Source organism: Bos taurus, chromosome 2, assembly GCF_002263795.3.
Source record: "Bos taurus isolate L1 Dominette 01449 registration number 42190680 breed Hereford chromosome 2, ARS-UCD2.0, whole genome shotgun sequence".
Taxonomy (NCBI): Eukaryota; Metazoa; Chordata; class Mammalia; order Artiodactyla; family Bovidae; genus Bos; species Bos taurus.
This window is the reverse complement of record NC_037329.1, coordinates 23,400,154-23,415,802: the sequence shown is the minus strand read 5'-3', so window position 1 is coordinate 23,415,802 and position 15,649 is coordinate 23,400,154. Positions and strand designations below refer to the sequence as shown.

Below are 15,649 nucleotides of genomic sequence, written 5' to 3'. Positions count from 1 at the left end.
AGCACACCCATTAAAATGCTGAAGACAGACTTAGAGAAATGCTTAGCTTCTCTTCAAAATAATCATACTGAAAATATACATATAAGACTTCAATTGTAGAAGGTCAACCACTCAGTTAAATAACCACAATGTTAACAGGACAGTTACCCTAAACGTAATAAAAGGCATGAACTCTATCTACTACACGATCGACTGCTTATTCGGTTTCAGGGAAGAAAATGAGGCTGGCAGCAACAAGACAGGGTGCAGACACAAGTGGGGGAAGTGAAAAAAGCCTTCAAATCCCCAGCATTAGACTTGCAAATGTGTTCCCTTCCCAGGCACGAGATTGCTAACCATTCACGTGTGAAAAATCCACCTGCAATGAAAGAAACCAAGGTTCAATCCCCGGGTTGGGAAGATCCCCTGGAGAAGGAAATGGCAACCCACTCCAGTATTCTTGCCTGGAGAATTCCATGGACAGAGGAGCCTGGCGGGCTATAGTCCGTGGAGTGGCAAAGGAGTCAAACATGACTGAGCAACTAACACTTTCACTTTTAATTTACAAGCATATGCATCAAGTAGATTGACTTGATATTCTTTGTTGGATTGCCCCTGTGTACTGGAAGTTATGTCATTTATCTGTAAAGGTTATGATCTGCTTTCACCTTTCCCTTATTCTGTTGGGACAGACTGTGTTTTGGTGTCTGGGAGCCTGGACACACCTACACTTTCTCTTTCCTCCCCACCTGTGCTGTCTCTGGTTGCTACCGGTTGTTTGTGGCTTCAGTGTCACTGAGAAGCAAGTCACTGCCTGCTAACGGAAGGAAGTCACTCAGAGCAAAAATAACAGGGTGGAGTTATAAAACTAAACATAGGCGTTTCTGCTCTAAGGCTATATATGCATTCCAGAGGAACTGTATCTTCTGCAAAATCATGCACCAACATTTACAAGGCTTCTGGGAGAAAATAGGACTGGGCTGGACCATTCAAAATCTGTAGGACTTTTCAACATCAACAGAAACAATAAAAAATCCTAATTAAGGAAAGAAAAAATACCAAGATTGATTCTTGTCCCAGAAGAGACTAGAAGTTGGCTCCACACCTAGACAAGCTTTGTCACTAACTCTCCTGCCTCCCATCTGTTCCTCTAAGGGCCCATAGTCTTTCCTAAAAGTCAATCTCTCTCCTCCAAGAGGCCTATGTCTCCCTCTTCCCTTTCCTCTATAAACATGGCATTTAATCCTAAATTCTTTGAATTACTTTTTCCCTGGGTATCTCCCGTGTATACATGAGGTATAAATGTTAGTAAACTTCTCTTTGTTTTCTCATGTTTAAAAAAAAAAAAAAGCTCAGTTAAATCTCTACCAAATTTGCTTTGTACCCATTTCATGGTCAGCCAGTCATTTGCAACCTTAAATCTGGAATGACGAGCTGGGGGGTGGGAAGAGAGTGGAGATTCACCTCTAATAAAGACCACTTTCATCTCACTTAAAATAGGACCCAAAGCATAGGCTTCTTCATTACTCATTTATCTTAATGTAGTCAGGAAATGACCCACCCACCCCCAGTTTCATTTGTGCCCACAACGTTGCTGGGTATCCTGATATAACCAGATAGCAGAGTGGTTATGAAACCTCTAAACCAGCCACTGCCTGCACTCAGAAAAAGGGAACACATGTATACCTGTGGCGGATTCATTCTGATATTTGGCAAAACTAATACAATTATGTAAAGTTTAAAAATAAAATAAAATTAAAAAAAAAAAAGAAAAAGCACTTTAGGGTCTTCTTAGATTGTTAAGGATTTTTCTTAATTGTGAAAGAGCTTTCTGAGAAGTCTCCCAGATATTAGCATGAGTTAATGATCTAATGATACAACTGAGCGATGCATGAGAAAAGAGAAGATTGTGGGAGACAAGATTAGCTGTTTACAAACATATAAAAGGATGTCTTATAAAAACCAAACCCCCAAAGATCAGACGTTAGCATGTTGTGAGTAATCACATGGGAACAAAGAGGGCTTTTCTAATAATCTGACATAGTGGCGTTCATGATAGCCTGACATCACACCCTATTTGCCAATTGTGTACAGCATGACTGGCCTCCAAGAAACCTACGCTGTAGCAGGGCAGGCTGTATTAAGGCAGTTGTTGTTGCTGTTTAGTCTCTAAGTCATGTCTGACCTCTGTGACCCCACGGACTGTAGCCCGCCAGGCTCCTCTGTCCATGGGATTTCCTAGGCAAGAAGACTGGAGTGAGTAGCTGTTTCCTTCTCCAGGGGATCTTCCTGACCCAGGGATTGAACCTGTGTCTCCTGCATTGCAGGCTGCTGCTTTACTGCTGCGCCATCAGGGAAGCCCATACTGTAGCACTACACCTTTCTAACTTCTATTTTTCAGCCCCCATTTGTAATGGAGAAGTGGATTGTAGGCATCGTGGAAAATCAGACTGTAGAATGCACTGTCACATATGAGGTAAGCCTGGGTAAGGGGTAGGGGAGAGGGGGCAAGGCCGTTGGCTTCACCATCAGTTTCTCCAAAGGGGTTTTTATTTGCTGCCTCAGGGTGTTTAGCGTTTATTGGAAGAGAAGCTATTTAACCACCATGAATATAGGAAGATCAATATAATTATTCTAACAAAGTAACGAAAGGAAGGAGAACAGGGTGCTTACCTAGAGATTGAAGTATAATTCATTCATCAGATAATGATTGAGCACCTTCTCAATACAAATGTATGCATGTGCAACACACTAGGGATATGGAACAGTGACCTAAACAAAGCTCTGCCTTCTTGGTGCTTCGAGTTTAACGGTGAGGGTAGATCAGTGAGTGATTCTTCACAAGGACAGGGTACAACCTCTATTACTACCATCAAAACCAGATTCCATATATTTAATATATGAAAAAAATTGAAAAATGTACAAACAAATATTTTAGAAATATTTGCTTTAGAAAAACAAATATTTTAGAAATAGGTGCTATTAAAACTAAAATTCATATATTTAGCAAGTGCCTACCAACAGGTACCATTCTGTGATTTGTTTGTTTAGTCGCTAAGTCATGTCTGACTCTTTGTGACCCCATGGACTGCAGCACACCAGGCTCCTCTGTCCTCTACTGTCTCACAGAGTTTGCTCAAATTCTTGTCTGTTGAATAGGTGATGCTATCATTCTGTGACTAGGGTGGACTAAATCTAAGTCTATACTCTCTCAAGGTTTATATATACTCCAGTGGAGGGCTAAAGATAATAAATAAATTAGTAATGTCAGAGTGATAAGTGAGAACCAGAAAATAGTGAGACTCTGGGCATTAGATTCAGTGGTCAGGAAAGACCCTTTTTCTCAGTGTGAGGCAGCAGGGAACAGCAGAGGAAGGGCAAAAACAAAAGTTTGAAGCACAGAGGACATGACAAGGCTAGAGAGGTGGGCGGGGCCAAGCATAGAGCCTCCTGGGGCCGAGGTGAGGAGTTTGGACTCACTGTAAACGCCATGGTGGGTGTTTTAAGTATTCTGCTGCTTTAAATGATCTAATTATGTTTTTGAAAAGAGCAAGATCTTCATGGTGGTGGAACAATCTGCTTCACAAGGTAGTTTTCTCTACCTGGGAATGGGATGGAGGGAAATAGTTATAGCAGAGTCTTGGCACATGTGGAGATATGGTTAGTATGAATGTAGTTAGTACACAGCTACCCTCACTAGTATATATGTAGTATGTAGTTAGTATGCAGCTACCCTCAGTAGGACATGCCTTTCATTCATTCAGTCCCTTATTCATCTAAGAAACATTTAGCAAGGATTTACCAGGACCTAGACACTGTAAGCGGAGAAGGCAATGGCACCCCACTCCAGTACTCTTGCCTGGAGAATCCCAGGGATGGGGGAGCCTGGTGGGCTGCCGTCTATGGGGTCGCACAGAGTCGGACACGACTGAAGCGACTTAGCAGCAGCAGCAGCAGACACTGTAAGAGGAACTCACACCTGTGTTATTTCAGTAACCTTGTGCAAATACTCAAAGGTAAGGAGCACTATCGTCATGTGGCAGCTAGGGAAAAAACTGGCTCAGAGAGATGAAGGGTGGTCCCAAGGTTTGGGGTGGTCAATGAGAATCCGTGGGGTCACCAAGTTCCTCCGAGTGTGAATAGCTTCCAGCCTTCCTTGGCTGTTCTAGCCATTCCCTTCCCAACAGTAAGATGAGGGAAGTCAGCCTCGAATGGACTTCCTATGCTGTTGCATAGTGATGGTCTTCTGAGCTGCTACGGATTAGCATTTTTAATATGAGAAGTCCAAAGCCTGGCCAGTCCACTTATTCAGGATGACCCAATATTGGAAGTCAGTTAGGATGACAGGCAATGATTTATCCTCCACAGCCAGGGTACATGCCTGTAGGAAGGAGGCACTGAGAAATAGCCTTAATTGTCAAAGTGTGGCTCGCAGGGCACAGACCTAAATAAAAGAAGTCGACTGGTCTTGAGGAACTGGGAACCTGGGAATCTAGAGCCTGTTGACCACTCCCCAGTACCAAGGAAAAGCTCTCTTTTTAGTAAGTGGACAGTAATAACAGCCAGTTTTCATCTCTGCCTGCCTTAGCTCTGGAGACACGCCTCACCAAATTCTTCTCTTCTCTTTCTCTCTCCCCTGCCTCCTCCTCTTCTCCTCCTCAGACTGCGGGATGATGTGATAATTGTGTTGGTAACAGTCACTTCAGGGCTTTTTAAAAAATATGTATTTTCATAACCTTATCAAATCCTGAGAGGTTCTTCAGTCTTGTCTGATGTGTGGCACCTGGTGATGAAGGGGTAACTGGGCCCACCAACCTACCCATACTTAACCAGTACCCCGATGACCGCAGGCAGTCCTGAGCAAAATAGTGGTCAGATTTTATTTATTCAGCAAAATATCTGTTTTCAACTACTATAAACATAAGACATTGTATTTCATTACTCATTAAACAAAGAGGTAAGTTGAGATTTACCAACAAATTCTTAGAGAAGACAACCACCTTTTTAAACTACTGTAGTCCACTAAGGAATAAAGGAGTTAAATTTTTTTATTTTAACCATATTACCATATTGAGGCAAACAGTGCAAATATTTTACCTCATGCCTTATGACAGTGTTCTAAAGAGTTACCTTGAACAGATAATGATAACCTGATTTTCTTCCCTGTTTTATAAGCATGCATATATCCGGTTGTGGGTTTCTCTCCCTATTTTTTTTTTATTCCACAGAGCGATGTTAGAACTCCAAAAAGCACTAAACACATCCATTCGATTCAGTGGAGTAGAATGAAACCTCAGGATGAAGTGAAGGCCGTCCAGCTTGCCATTCAAACGTTATTCCCCAACTCAGAGGGCACCCCTGGGAGCAGGTCTGACTCAAGTAAGTTAGTTGTGCTCTAGACAGGTTCCAAAGTGGAAATGTCAAAAGTCTCACATCAGGAATAAGGACCAGTCTGTAAGTTTATATAGATTTTTTTTTTTTTTGCTGTGTGTACAGCTTGCAGGATCTTAGTTCCCCAACCAGGGATCGAACCTAGGTCCCCTACAGTGGAAGAGTAGAATCCTAACCACTGGGTTAGGGAATCCTTATTTACTTATTTAGCTGCGTTGGATCTTAGTTGCGGCATGCGGGATCTTTCAGTTCAGGCATTTGAACTCCTAGTTGCAGCGTGTGAGATCTAGCTTCCCGACCAGGGATCAAACCTGAGCACCCTGCACTGGGAGCAGAGTCTTAGCCACTGGACCACCAGGGAAGTTCCTCCCATAGAGATTTCTAATATCATGCATGCATGCGTGCTAAGTCGATTCAGTTGTGTCTGATTCTTTGTGACCTTATGGACTATATACAGCCCGCCAGGCTGCTCTGTCCATGCGATTCTCCAGGCAAGAGTACCAGAGTGGGTTGCCATGCCTTCCTCCAGGGGATCTCCTTGACCCAGGGGTTGAACCTGTGTCTCCTGCAGGTCCTGCATTACAGGCAGATTTTTTACCGCTGAGCCACTGGGGAAGCCCTCTAATATCATACTTCCTCCTATTTTTAGAATATTGGCTCAGTCGTGTCCGACTCTTTGCGACCCCATGGACTGTAGCCTACCAGGCTCCTCTGTCCATGGGATTTTCCAGGCAATAGTACTGGAGTGGATTGCCATTTCCTTCTCCAGGGGATCTTCCCGACCCAGGGATCAAACCCAGGTCTCCCACATTGTAGACAGACGCTTTACCGTTTGAGCCATCAGGGAAGTCCTTATTGGCTTTATACACAGATTATATGGAAAGTAGAAATTATGGGCTTGGAAATAAGAACATATTATAATACAGTTCCATATTCAAGTAACTATCAGAGAAGATAAAAATTAATGATTATGTCCTATTGAAAAATATGTATGTATATTTATATACATATATATTTAGTTTCCAAGACTGTAGATAAAGATAAGAATTGTCTTCCATGTCCAGCACACATTCCTAGGAAGTCACTGCTGTCACTGGGGCAACCTCTTGAGTCCTTAACACCACAGATCCATCAAAGCAAAAGAATGACAGGGCAAGCAAGAGAGAGGGCCGGGGGTCAGGGGTTGATAAAAGTAAGGGAGGAAGAAAGGAAAGGAGGAGAGAGAAAGAGAAACATGAAATGCATATGCTGGGTAGTGGTGATAATAATTACAGATACTATAAAGAAGCCATTTAGACATGACTTAGAGTAAGACAGGCTGCCTTGTTGATGAACTGGTCGTTATTTGCTAGCCTCAGGGGAAAAGTTCTGACCTTCACCTTTGCAGACCCAGAAACTCTAATACAACCCAGACTCAGGCTAACAAACACTCTGGAGATGGATACATAAACCCCTGTGCAAATCACCTTTTGCCATGAGAAACATACCTTCCCAACAAACCAAAAACACATGTTTTCTGACCAATGCCTCTTTTTCCCAATAAGAAAATACCTTTGATGGAGAAGGAGATGGCAACCCACTCCAGTGTTCTTGCCTAGGAAACCCCATGAACAGAGGAGCCTGGTGGGCTATGGACCATGGGGTCGCAAAAGAGTCAGACTCGACTTAGCAATTAAACAACAATAATTAATCAGGGTTCAAGTGTGTGTCCTTCCATGATCTAACCAACACAGCAGTTTAAATCCCTCACTTGCTACATTGTAATAGAAATAAACTCTTTAAAAAAAAAAAAGAAAAGAAAATATCCCTGAGAAGTCATAACAGAAGGTTCTTCGGTGGCATGGCAACAAAGCGCCCTGATGGCTACTGTCGCCGAGTTACGAGAGCCCAACTTCTGTGTCCTCCGCCGTGCGGACCGGCTTCCCAGGCACACCAGGTGCTCTAAATGCCCACTGGCCAGGGGCCCCAGGATCCTGGGCAGTATTCTAAACCCAGCAACAAATTATTTGACAGCATGCTAGACCTGCTTTGCTCTGTCAGCATGGTTGATTGGGTTATTTTTCTTTCTCATTCTAAAGTTCTTAAACCATGGGTTTTAACTATACTAAAATTTACCATCTTCCATCACAAAAAGTCCAGAGGAAGGCCCGGCTCCAGGTACAGTAAGATAAGGCGCTCAACCATGTTAAGGATGAGAAATGAGCCTTGCCTGGTTTCTACTCTGCCATCCTTAACAGGTTGCCTTGGTCCTCAGCCTAACTCCTCTCACATTCACAGTCATTGTATAAAGATATGGTAACGCCCACAGGAAATAAGAGGTCAATCCCTTCTCTGTTCTCATGCTTGGGAGGGAGAAAGACTTGCTTAGAGACCCCTTTGCAGACTGCCTTTCAGGTCGTTTTGGCCAGAGCTGAGCACCTTGTTCATTCTTAACCATGGTATCATATGTATGGCTTGGACTAATCGAAGTCTGCCTTAGGGCTGGATGTGATCAGCTTTCCCAGTGCACATGGCTCTGTGTAGGGGGTTGGACACTGAACAAGATTGGCATTCTGTTGGAAGCTAAGATTTCGGGGAGGTCCAAGTGAAGGGAAAGAAGCATGTGATGGTTGGCTGAAGCCTGTGAGCCTGAACACAGGAGGATGCCTATGTCTGGATGCACCCCTCACCTGAGAGGCACGAGGCATTGATGCTGGCAGAGGGAGTGGGCACACTCTGTTCCTCTCCAGGAGCCTCGCTGGCACAAGCAGGGCTCAGGGAGGATGCCAGGGAACTTGGGATGTGGGCAATGCAGGCCCTAGGGAAGACAGAGAAGATCCAAGGTGGGAGGAACTTGCTTATTCATAAAGTATATAGTTTACTAAGTGGCTGTTAATTAAGCATTTTCTTTTACTGTAACTTCTTCCTGTTTGCCACAAAGCTTCATTTTTCAGGCAGAAAACTTCTTATTCCTGAACCTCAGGAATCTCTCCTCTGGAGATATAAATTGTCTTTCTTCCAATCTCTAGCTGTCTCAACCATTAGAACCCAATCTCTTTTATCTGCATTTAGTGTTCTTGAGTATTTAAAAGTTCTGGTTAGCAAAAAGCCTTTTGTTGACTAAACATGCCCCTGCCATCCAAAGACACTTAAACAGTAATTTCTAGAAGTGACAACATGGCTAAGTTGAGAAGAAGATAGAATTTAGATGCAGTATTAGCTGAGTGAACATGGGTCTGGTCACTTCACCTCTCAAGCATCAGTCTCCTCCATTATAGAATGATATTATTAGTATTGACCTGGCTCAGTGGTAAAGAATCTCCCTGCCAATGCAGGAGCCACAGGAGACGCAAGTTTGATCCCTGGATGGGGAAGATCCCTTGGAGGAGGAAATGGCAACCTTCTTCCAGTATTCTTGCCTGGAGAATCCCATGGACTGAGGAGTTTGGCAGGCCACAGTCCATGGGGTCACAAAGAGTCAGACATGATTGAGTGACTGAGCATGGTTTCTAAGAAGATGTCAGGGAAATTAAATGATATACTGTAAGAAAAGCCTTTGGAAGAGTGCCAGCATATAGCATACATTTGGTAAGTATAAATGCCCCTGTTTTTTTTAAATAAATGTTTATAATAAAGGAAATGTTCTGATACCTAGCCTAGAATTATGAATGGTAATGCTTAGAGCTTCCCTAAGAGGTTTGAAATTTTGTGAGACAGTCTTATGAATTAGGCATGCAGCTTTACTGTGGCTTCAAAGATGCCCATTTCCATTTCTTCCACAGACGCTGATTGCCAGTGGCTGGATACTCTGAGGATGCGGCAGATTGCATCCAACACTTCCCTACAGCGCTCCCAGAGCAACCCCATCCTGGCGTCCCAATTCTTCCCCTATTTCAATGACCAGGACTCCTATGCAGCTGCGGTGAGGCGGACCCAGGTGCCCATTAAGTATCAACAGATTACACCTATAAACCAGTCCAGAAGCTCCTCTCCTACTCAGTACGGACTGACCAAAAACTTCTCTTCTCTGCATCTTAACTCCAGGGATAGTGGCTTTTCCAGTGTTAATACTGACAGCTCTTTAGAGAGGGGGCAATACTCTGGTAGAAGCAGGAACAAATATGATCGAGCTAGTCACTCACTGAATTCTTCTCCAAGAGGAAGACACAGTGGGAAAAGTCAGCACTCCACTCCTTCAAGAGAAAGATATTCTGGAAAATTCTACAGGGTTTCTCGGTCAGCACTCAATGCTCACCAGTCACCTGACTTCAAGAGAAGCCCGGATGCCTCCCATCAACCCAGGACCATCCCAGGGATGCCTTTGTGCACTGACATGGACTCACGAGCCAATGAGGAGGAGAGCAAAGTCAGTGAAGGGGGATGGACAAAGGTGGAGTACCGCAAGAAACCCCACAGGCCCTCCCCTGCCAAGAGCAACAGGGAAAGACCCAGAGGAAACTTCCGAGGAAGGAGAAACTTTTGATGAATTGAACTAGTCAAGCTTTTCTTAGTATTTTGTTTTCAATGTAATGGATTTTGATAATGTGCTGCCTTCAGATAGAATTAACAAAAGACAATGTTTCCCTTCCAGGGGGTTAGAAAACACCTTCTAAGAGAGCCTATAGCCAAAACAAGGCCAAAATTGTGGATGTTGGTTGTCCATTGTAAGTAACTGGACTTAAAACATAACTATATATATTTTATTCCCCTGAATTACCATCTTTAGAGAAGGGAATATACCACTGTATTACCCTAGCCACTGCTTTTGTGATTAGCAGGGCCTGGACTAGGGTGAACTTAAATGCAGAAACTTAGCTTAAATAGGGCACTCATCTTGGGTGCAAAATTTAAGGGGGAATTGAAAGCTCAATAATCAAGATTAATAATATTCTAGTGCAATACTTAAATAATATTCTAGTGAAATATTTAAATAAATGAAAATTAATGCAAAAAATTAATGATAAACAAAAAAAATCGAGATTCTGGAGAAAGACAGGATCAGTATTACTGGTTTTTCCTTTTGTCTAAGGCTCCAATATGGCTTGGCAAGACTCTGTTACTGGTCCTGTCTTTATTTAAAAATCTTATATTAATATTTTGTTCATCATGTATTCTTTGCATTAATTTTCTCTTTAAAAAATATTGCATTAAAATATCATTTATTTTGATTACTCAGGTGGGGCTTTTTTAATGCTTCCTTAAATTTTGTATCCAAGGCAAGTGCCTCACTTGCCTTGCCCAATCTCCACACAGCCGGTTAGTATTTATTTTAGTAAGTCATTTGGGTTTTTATCTTAGTCAGAGCTGAATTGACTTGGCTTGCCATTTTTAGGCAATAAAAAAGGTTATTGGACTTGATCATAATGCCACATATCATTCCATGAGACTCATCAGAAACCAGAAATCTAAACTGCTTAGGAGATTTGTGGTTGTTTCTTTCCTAAAGCTCCCAGGGACTGCAATCAAATATTATTTTCTATATTTTGCCAAAGGAGGAGCCAAGAGGGGAAAACAAAGGTCTGTAAAGTCCTCTTGGGATGTCAGAACTCTAAAATCTAAAAGAAAACAGACACAGAACAGGATGATAACATCACAAGCTAAAAGTCAGAGAAATTTAAAATTACTATCGTCCTTGTTAGAGCAAGACAGTAAATACCATCCTTGTAGCAAGAAAGCTATAAGCAGCTCGGGGTAAAGAGGTGAATGGTATGGGTGGGAGGAAGCTGACCACAGTTTAGGACAGGCATTGTGGAATCTGGCTTGGGAAATCCTACATATTTTTACAAATCAAAAAAGCCTGGTGGCAACAAATGTACTATATGTCAAATGAATAAATGTTATTTTCAGTACATTCTGAGTTTCTGTTCAACATTCACTAGCTCTGAATATCAACTGTTCTTTGCCCTGCATAGAATTCTCAGTGCTCTGTAGAAATCTGATTCTGGGGAATTGCCAGTGTTGGGGGTGGTTCTCTTTTAATAGAAACCAGTCATCGAGTACATGCATATATTCCTGGAGTAATTGCCCTGCTCTAATACGGTCCTTGGGGCCTGGGGTTGGTTTGGGCAGCATTAAAGAATCCCATGGATAGAGGAGCCTGGCAGGTTACAGTCCATAGGGTTGCAAGAGTTGGACACAACTTAGAAACTAAACCACCACCACCACAAAATCTAAGTTATAGGAAACAACTTCACCTGTGTGGAAAGTTGTGACCTAACCATCAATCCAACAATTCAACTGTATAATTCTTATTGTTTAACACCTGCATTTACAAGCAAAAGTGTGACATTAGGCACTGAGGTCCTCTTTTCCACTGTGGATGACCAACTTCTCCAAGGATTTAAGTTTGACTGTAATCCTTTCTCATGAAGCTTATATCAACCACATCTGTTTTCAGTTATTTTTCCCTTTGTCCTTTGTTCATGTTTAATTTTTTTAAGAGGGCTAATACAAAGTATGTTATCTTCATAGCATGCTGCTTCTAAATAAGCAATAAAATACTTTCTTTGATTAGGATTTTTGGATAAGTAGCTAAATGCAATCTAAACTAGGTCACTCTGATGGAACATGGAGTATGGATTTAATTATTAAACAAAAGGTTCATTCTGGGGAATTATTTAAGACTCTAGTTTAAAAGGTGTTATGCCAATAATTGCTTGTTTCATGCTTTTTCCCTTGCTTTCCTGGGCTATTCATTGGAGAATCCTACCTGGTAGTAAAATGACTCAATGACCTCATTCCTAGTTAGTGCAGTAGCTAATCACAAAGAGGTCATTCCAACACTGTACAAAATTGACCACCTCAAAAGATCTCATGAAAAAATTCCTGTCACCTCAATGCTCCTAGTCAAAACCAAAATACGAACATCTGTGGTCTGCTTCTTGGTTGAAAGAAATTATTCTTATTATTAAAGAAATAATAAGGGTGGATGTTATTTTTTTTCCTAATGATGCTTATTCATCCAAAATTGCTTGCCATGTTGCAAGATGAATGTAAGTGAAGAACAGAACAAGGATTAAGAGGACTTTTTTCCCCATCAAGTTAAATCAGTTGCAAGAGGCTGACATTAATAGCAACAACAATCAACAGCAAAAACAACAACAACAATGAAAAACCACCAGGGATACTTTAAGAGGAAAAATCATAGTAGGAACAAATTAAGAAACTCTACCTTGAGTTAGGCACCTGTAAGTGTGGGGGTGTGGCAGACCCTCAGTACGCTTCAGATCAAGTCTGAAACACCTGGATCTGTACTGGTTGCTACCAAAGAGGCAAGCATTACTCCAGGCACTGCCCAGGCAAAGCATGATGTTTTGCTCTCTGCATAGTCACTAGACAGCAATGCTACAGCACTGACCTGAATAACTGAATAATCCTACATATGTAAAGGAGAACTGGAGATTACTTACCAAAGATACTTGAGAAATATATATAACCTGGTCATTGTTTTCAACCAATTTCTGAATATTATTCATAAAAATTATAAAAATTAAACTGCAATGTTTAAAAATATTCACAGTAAAAAAAAATTCACAGTAAAATTTAAAACAGTAAAATCTGGGATAATTAGATGAAGACACAAAAGAAGACTCACAGTGGCAGAAGTGATAATGATAAAACTTGGTATGAACAACAGAAAAAATGATATATAAAATCTTCATTGTAAAACTTTCATTGAAAAGAACTAATCCTATGGGGGAAAATCAGTACAATAAAAATTAATATGAAAATGGGAAATAGTTTTATTATGTTGAATAGAATGCATGTGTGTGTGCTCAGTGTGGATGCTCAGTCGTGTCCAGCTGTTTGTGACCCCATGGACTGTATGTCGCCCACCTGGCTCCTCTGTCCATGGGATTTTCCAAGCAAGAATACTGGAGCGGGTTTGCCATTTCCTTCTCAAGGGGGTCTTCCCAAACCAGGGATCAAACCTGAGTCACCTGCATTGGTAGGTGGATTCTTCACCAGGAAAGCCCGTTAGATGAAATATCAGGGAACTGAATTGGCATAATGACATGCAGAGCACATCATGAGAAACGCTGGGCTGGAAGAAGCACAAGCTGGAATCAAGATTGCCGGGAGAAATATCAATAACCTCATATATGCAGATGACACCACCCTTATGGCAGAAAGTGAAGAGGAACTCAAAAGCCTCTTGATGAAAGTGAAAAAGGAGAGTAAAAAAGTTGGCTTAAAACTCAACATTCAGAAAACTAAGATCATGGCATGTGGTCCCATCACTTCATGGGAAATAGATGGGGAAACAGTGGAAACAGTGGCTGACTTTATTTTTTGGGGCTCCAAAATCACTGCAGATGGTGATTGCAGCCATGAAATTAAATGACACTTACTCCTTGGAAGGAAAGTTATGACCAACCTAGACAGCATATTCAAAAGCAGAGACATTACTTTGTCAACAAAGGTCCGTCTAGTGAAGAATATGGTTTTTCCAGTAGTCATGTATGGATGTGAGAGTTGGACTATAAAGAAAGCTGAGCGCCCAAGAATTGATGCTTTTGAACCGTGGTGTTGGAGAAGACTCTTGAGAGTTCCTTGGACTGCAAGGAGATCCAACCAGTCCATGCTAAAGGAGATCAGTCCTTCAGTGTTCATTGGAAGGACTGATGTTGAAGCTGAAACTCCAATACTTTGGCCACCTGATGTGAAGAGCTGACTCATTTGAAAAGACCCTGATGCTGGGAAAGACTGATGGCAGGAGGAGAAGGGGATGACAGAGGATGAGATGGTTGGATGGCATCACTGACTCAATGGACATGGGCTTGGGTGGACTCCGGGAGTTGGTGATGGACAGGGAGGCCTGGCATGCTGCGGTTCATGGGGTCGCAAAGAGTCGGACATGACTGAGCAACCAAACTGAACTGAATGACATTCTTCCTTAACACAAACATTTCCCAGTAGTTATATATAGTTCTGATCACATTTTATCCATAAATAAGTGTTTAAAAGTCCAAGGGTCAACACATCAAGATCGGAATGTCCAGTGGTTCAAAACGGCAGGATCAAAACAGCCTGCACACAGCTCACAGCATTCTGACTCAATTGCAACTGTTCCAAGTTGAGAAATACCAAATATTTTATGTCTCCCAAGTCTCTTTATAACTTACCATTTCACCTCAACAGGTTGGTACATATACGGCATGCTTCTGAAACGCTGGCTCAGCTACAAGATGCTGTGATTCGGTTGTGCCAACTTATCATGGAAACTCTAAATTAGAGACACTGTAGTATTGGAGAAGGAAACGGCAACCCACTCCAGTGTTGTTCTTGCCTGGAGAATCCCAGGGACAGGGGAGCCTGGTGGGCTGCCATCTCTGGGGTCGCACAGAGTCAGACACGACTGAAGCGACTTAGCAGCAGCAGCAGCAGCAGTGAGGAGGCTTATAAAATCTCTTGCCATCACTCGGGTTTGAGAAGCTGCAGTTAAGCCAGGATGGCCTGGGGAAGTCAGAGCATAAGACCTGGACCCAGCTGTATTTGCTGCTCCTGGAACTGGTATATGAGATTGTGGAGGTGGAAAAAAACACTAGATCCGTGGTCAACCTTGTCGAGGCTTTAGGGTAGCAGGCACCAGTGACTTTTCACTCTATTGCCCTTTCCCTTTGACTCGCTGGCTGGCCAAGCAATGCATGAGCAAATTAAGAGAGTGAAAGAATGAAGTGGACTTGTGTCTCAGTGAACTCCAGGAGTTGGTGATGAACAGGGAGGCCTGGCGTGCTGCGATTCATGGGGTCGCAAAGAGTCAGACACAAATGAGCGACTGATCTGATCTGATCTGTGATCTTGTAGCTCATTCAAAACTAAAAAAAAGTCTACCCTCCATAATCAATGTTCTATTTACTCAACTGTCCCAAAGAAATTGCTTCCCTACCACCTAGGTGAGTCTCACTCAGCCCTCAAGTTCCAGCTGTCATCCTGGAAGCCCTCTGTCCACAGTTCCAGTCACTTTGCTCATTCTGAACTCCTCTTGGAGGCATCTTATCACTTAGTCCCTTGCACCATTGCTTAAGCCTTGTGTTCCCACTCCCCTGAAGGCGCCCTGGGAGGACAGTACAGTGGTGCCCAAGAACTTGGCAACGGGGAAATACAACTAACCACCAAGAATCCATTGATGGAATGGCCACAAACACCACAATACCTCCCAGGGCTGAAAAGCATGCATATATATCAGACCAGAGACATGAAATGATGCATCTTCTAGAGGTGGTAGAAGAGTTAGGACATGGGTTTGGGGACAGACAGAGGTGGTCAGCCTTAGAAGCCCAGAATAAGGCAGTCCACA

The 15,649-nt window shown here is 42.5% G+C and overlaps 1 protein-coding gene across 3 annotated transcripts in view; it reads left to right on the top strand.

The window, feature by feature from the left end:
- MAP3K20 (mitogen-activated protein kinase kinase kinase 20) overlaps nucleotides 1-11,200 on the top strand; it is a 166,783-nt gene extending 155,583 nt beyond the window's left edge. For 2 of the 3 annotated variants that reach the window (XM_010801894.4, XM_005202331.5), the window contains exons 18-20: nucleotides 2,381-2,455; nucleotides 5,208-5,358; nucleotides 9,132-11,200. In XM_010801894.4, the coding sequence (XP_010800196.1) occupies nucleotides 2,381-2,455; nucleotides 5,208-5,358; nucleotides 9,132-9,832 (927 nt within the window). In that variant the 3' untranslated portion in view covers nucleotides 9,833-11,200. The remainder of the gene's footprint in view (nucleotides 1-2,380; nucleotides 2,456-5,207; nucleotides 5,359-9,131) is intronic. The other variant, NM_001205493.1, reaches the window with a different exon arrangement.
- The last annotated feature ends 4,449 nt before the right edge of the window (nucleotides 11,201-15,649 follow it).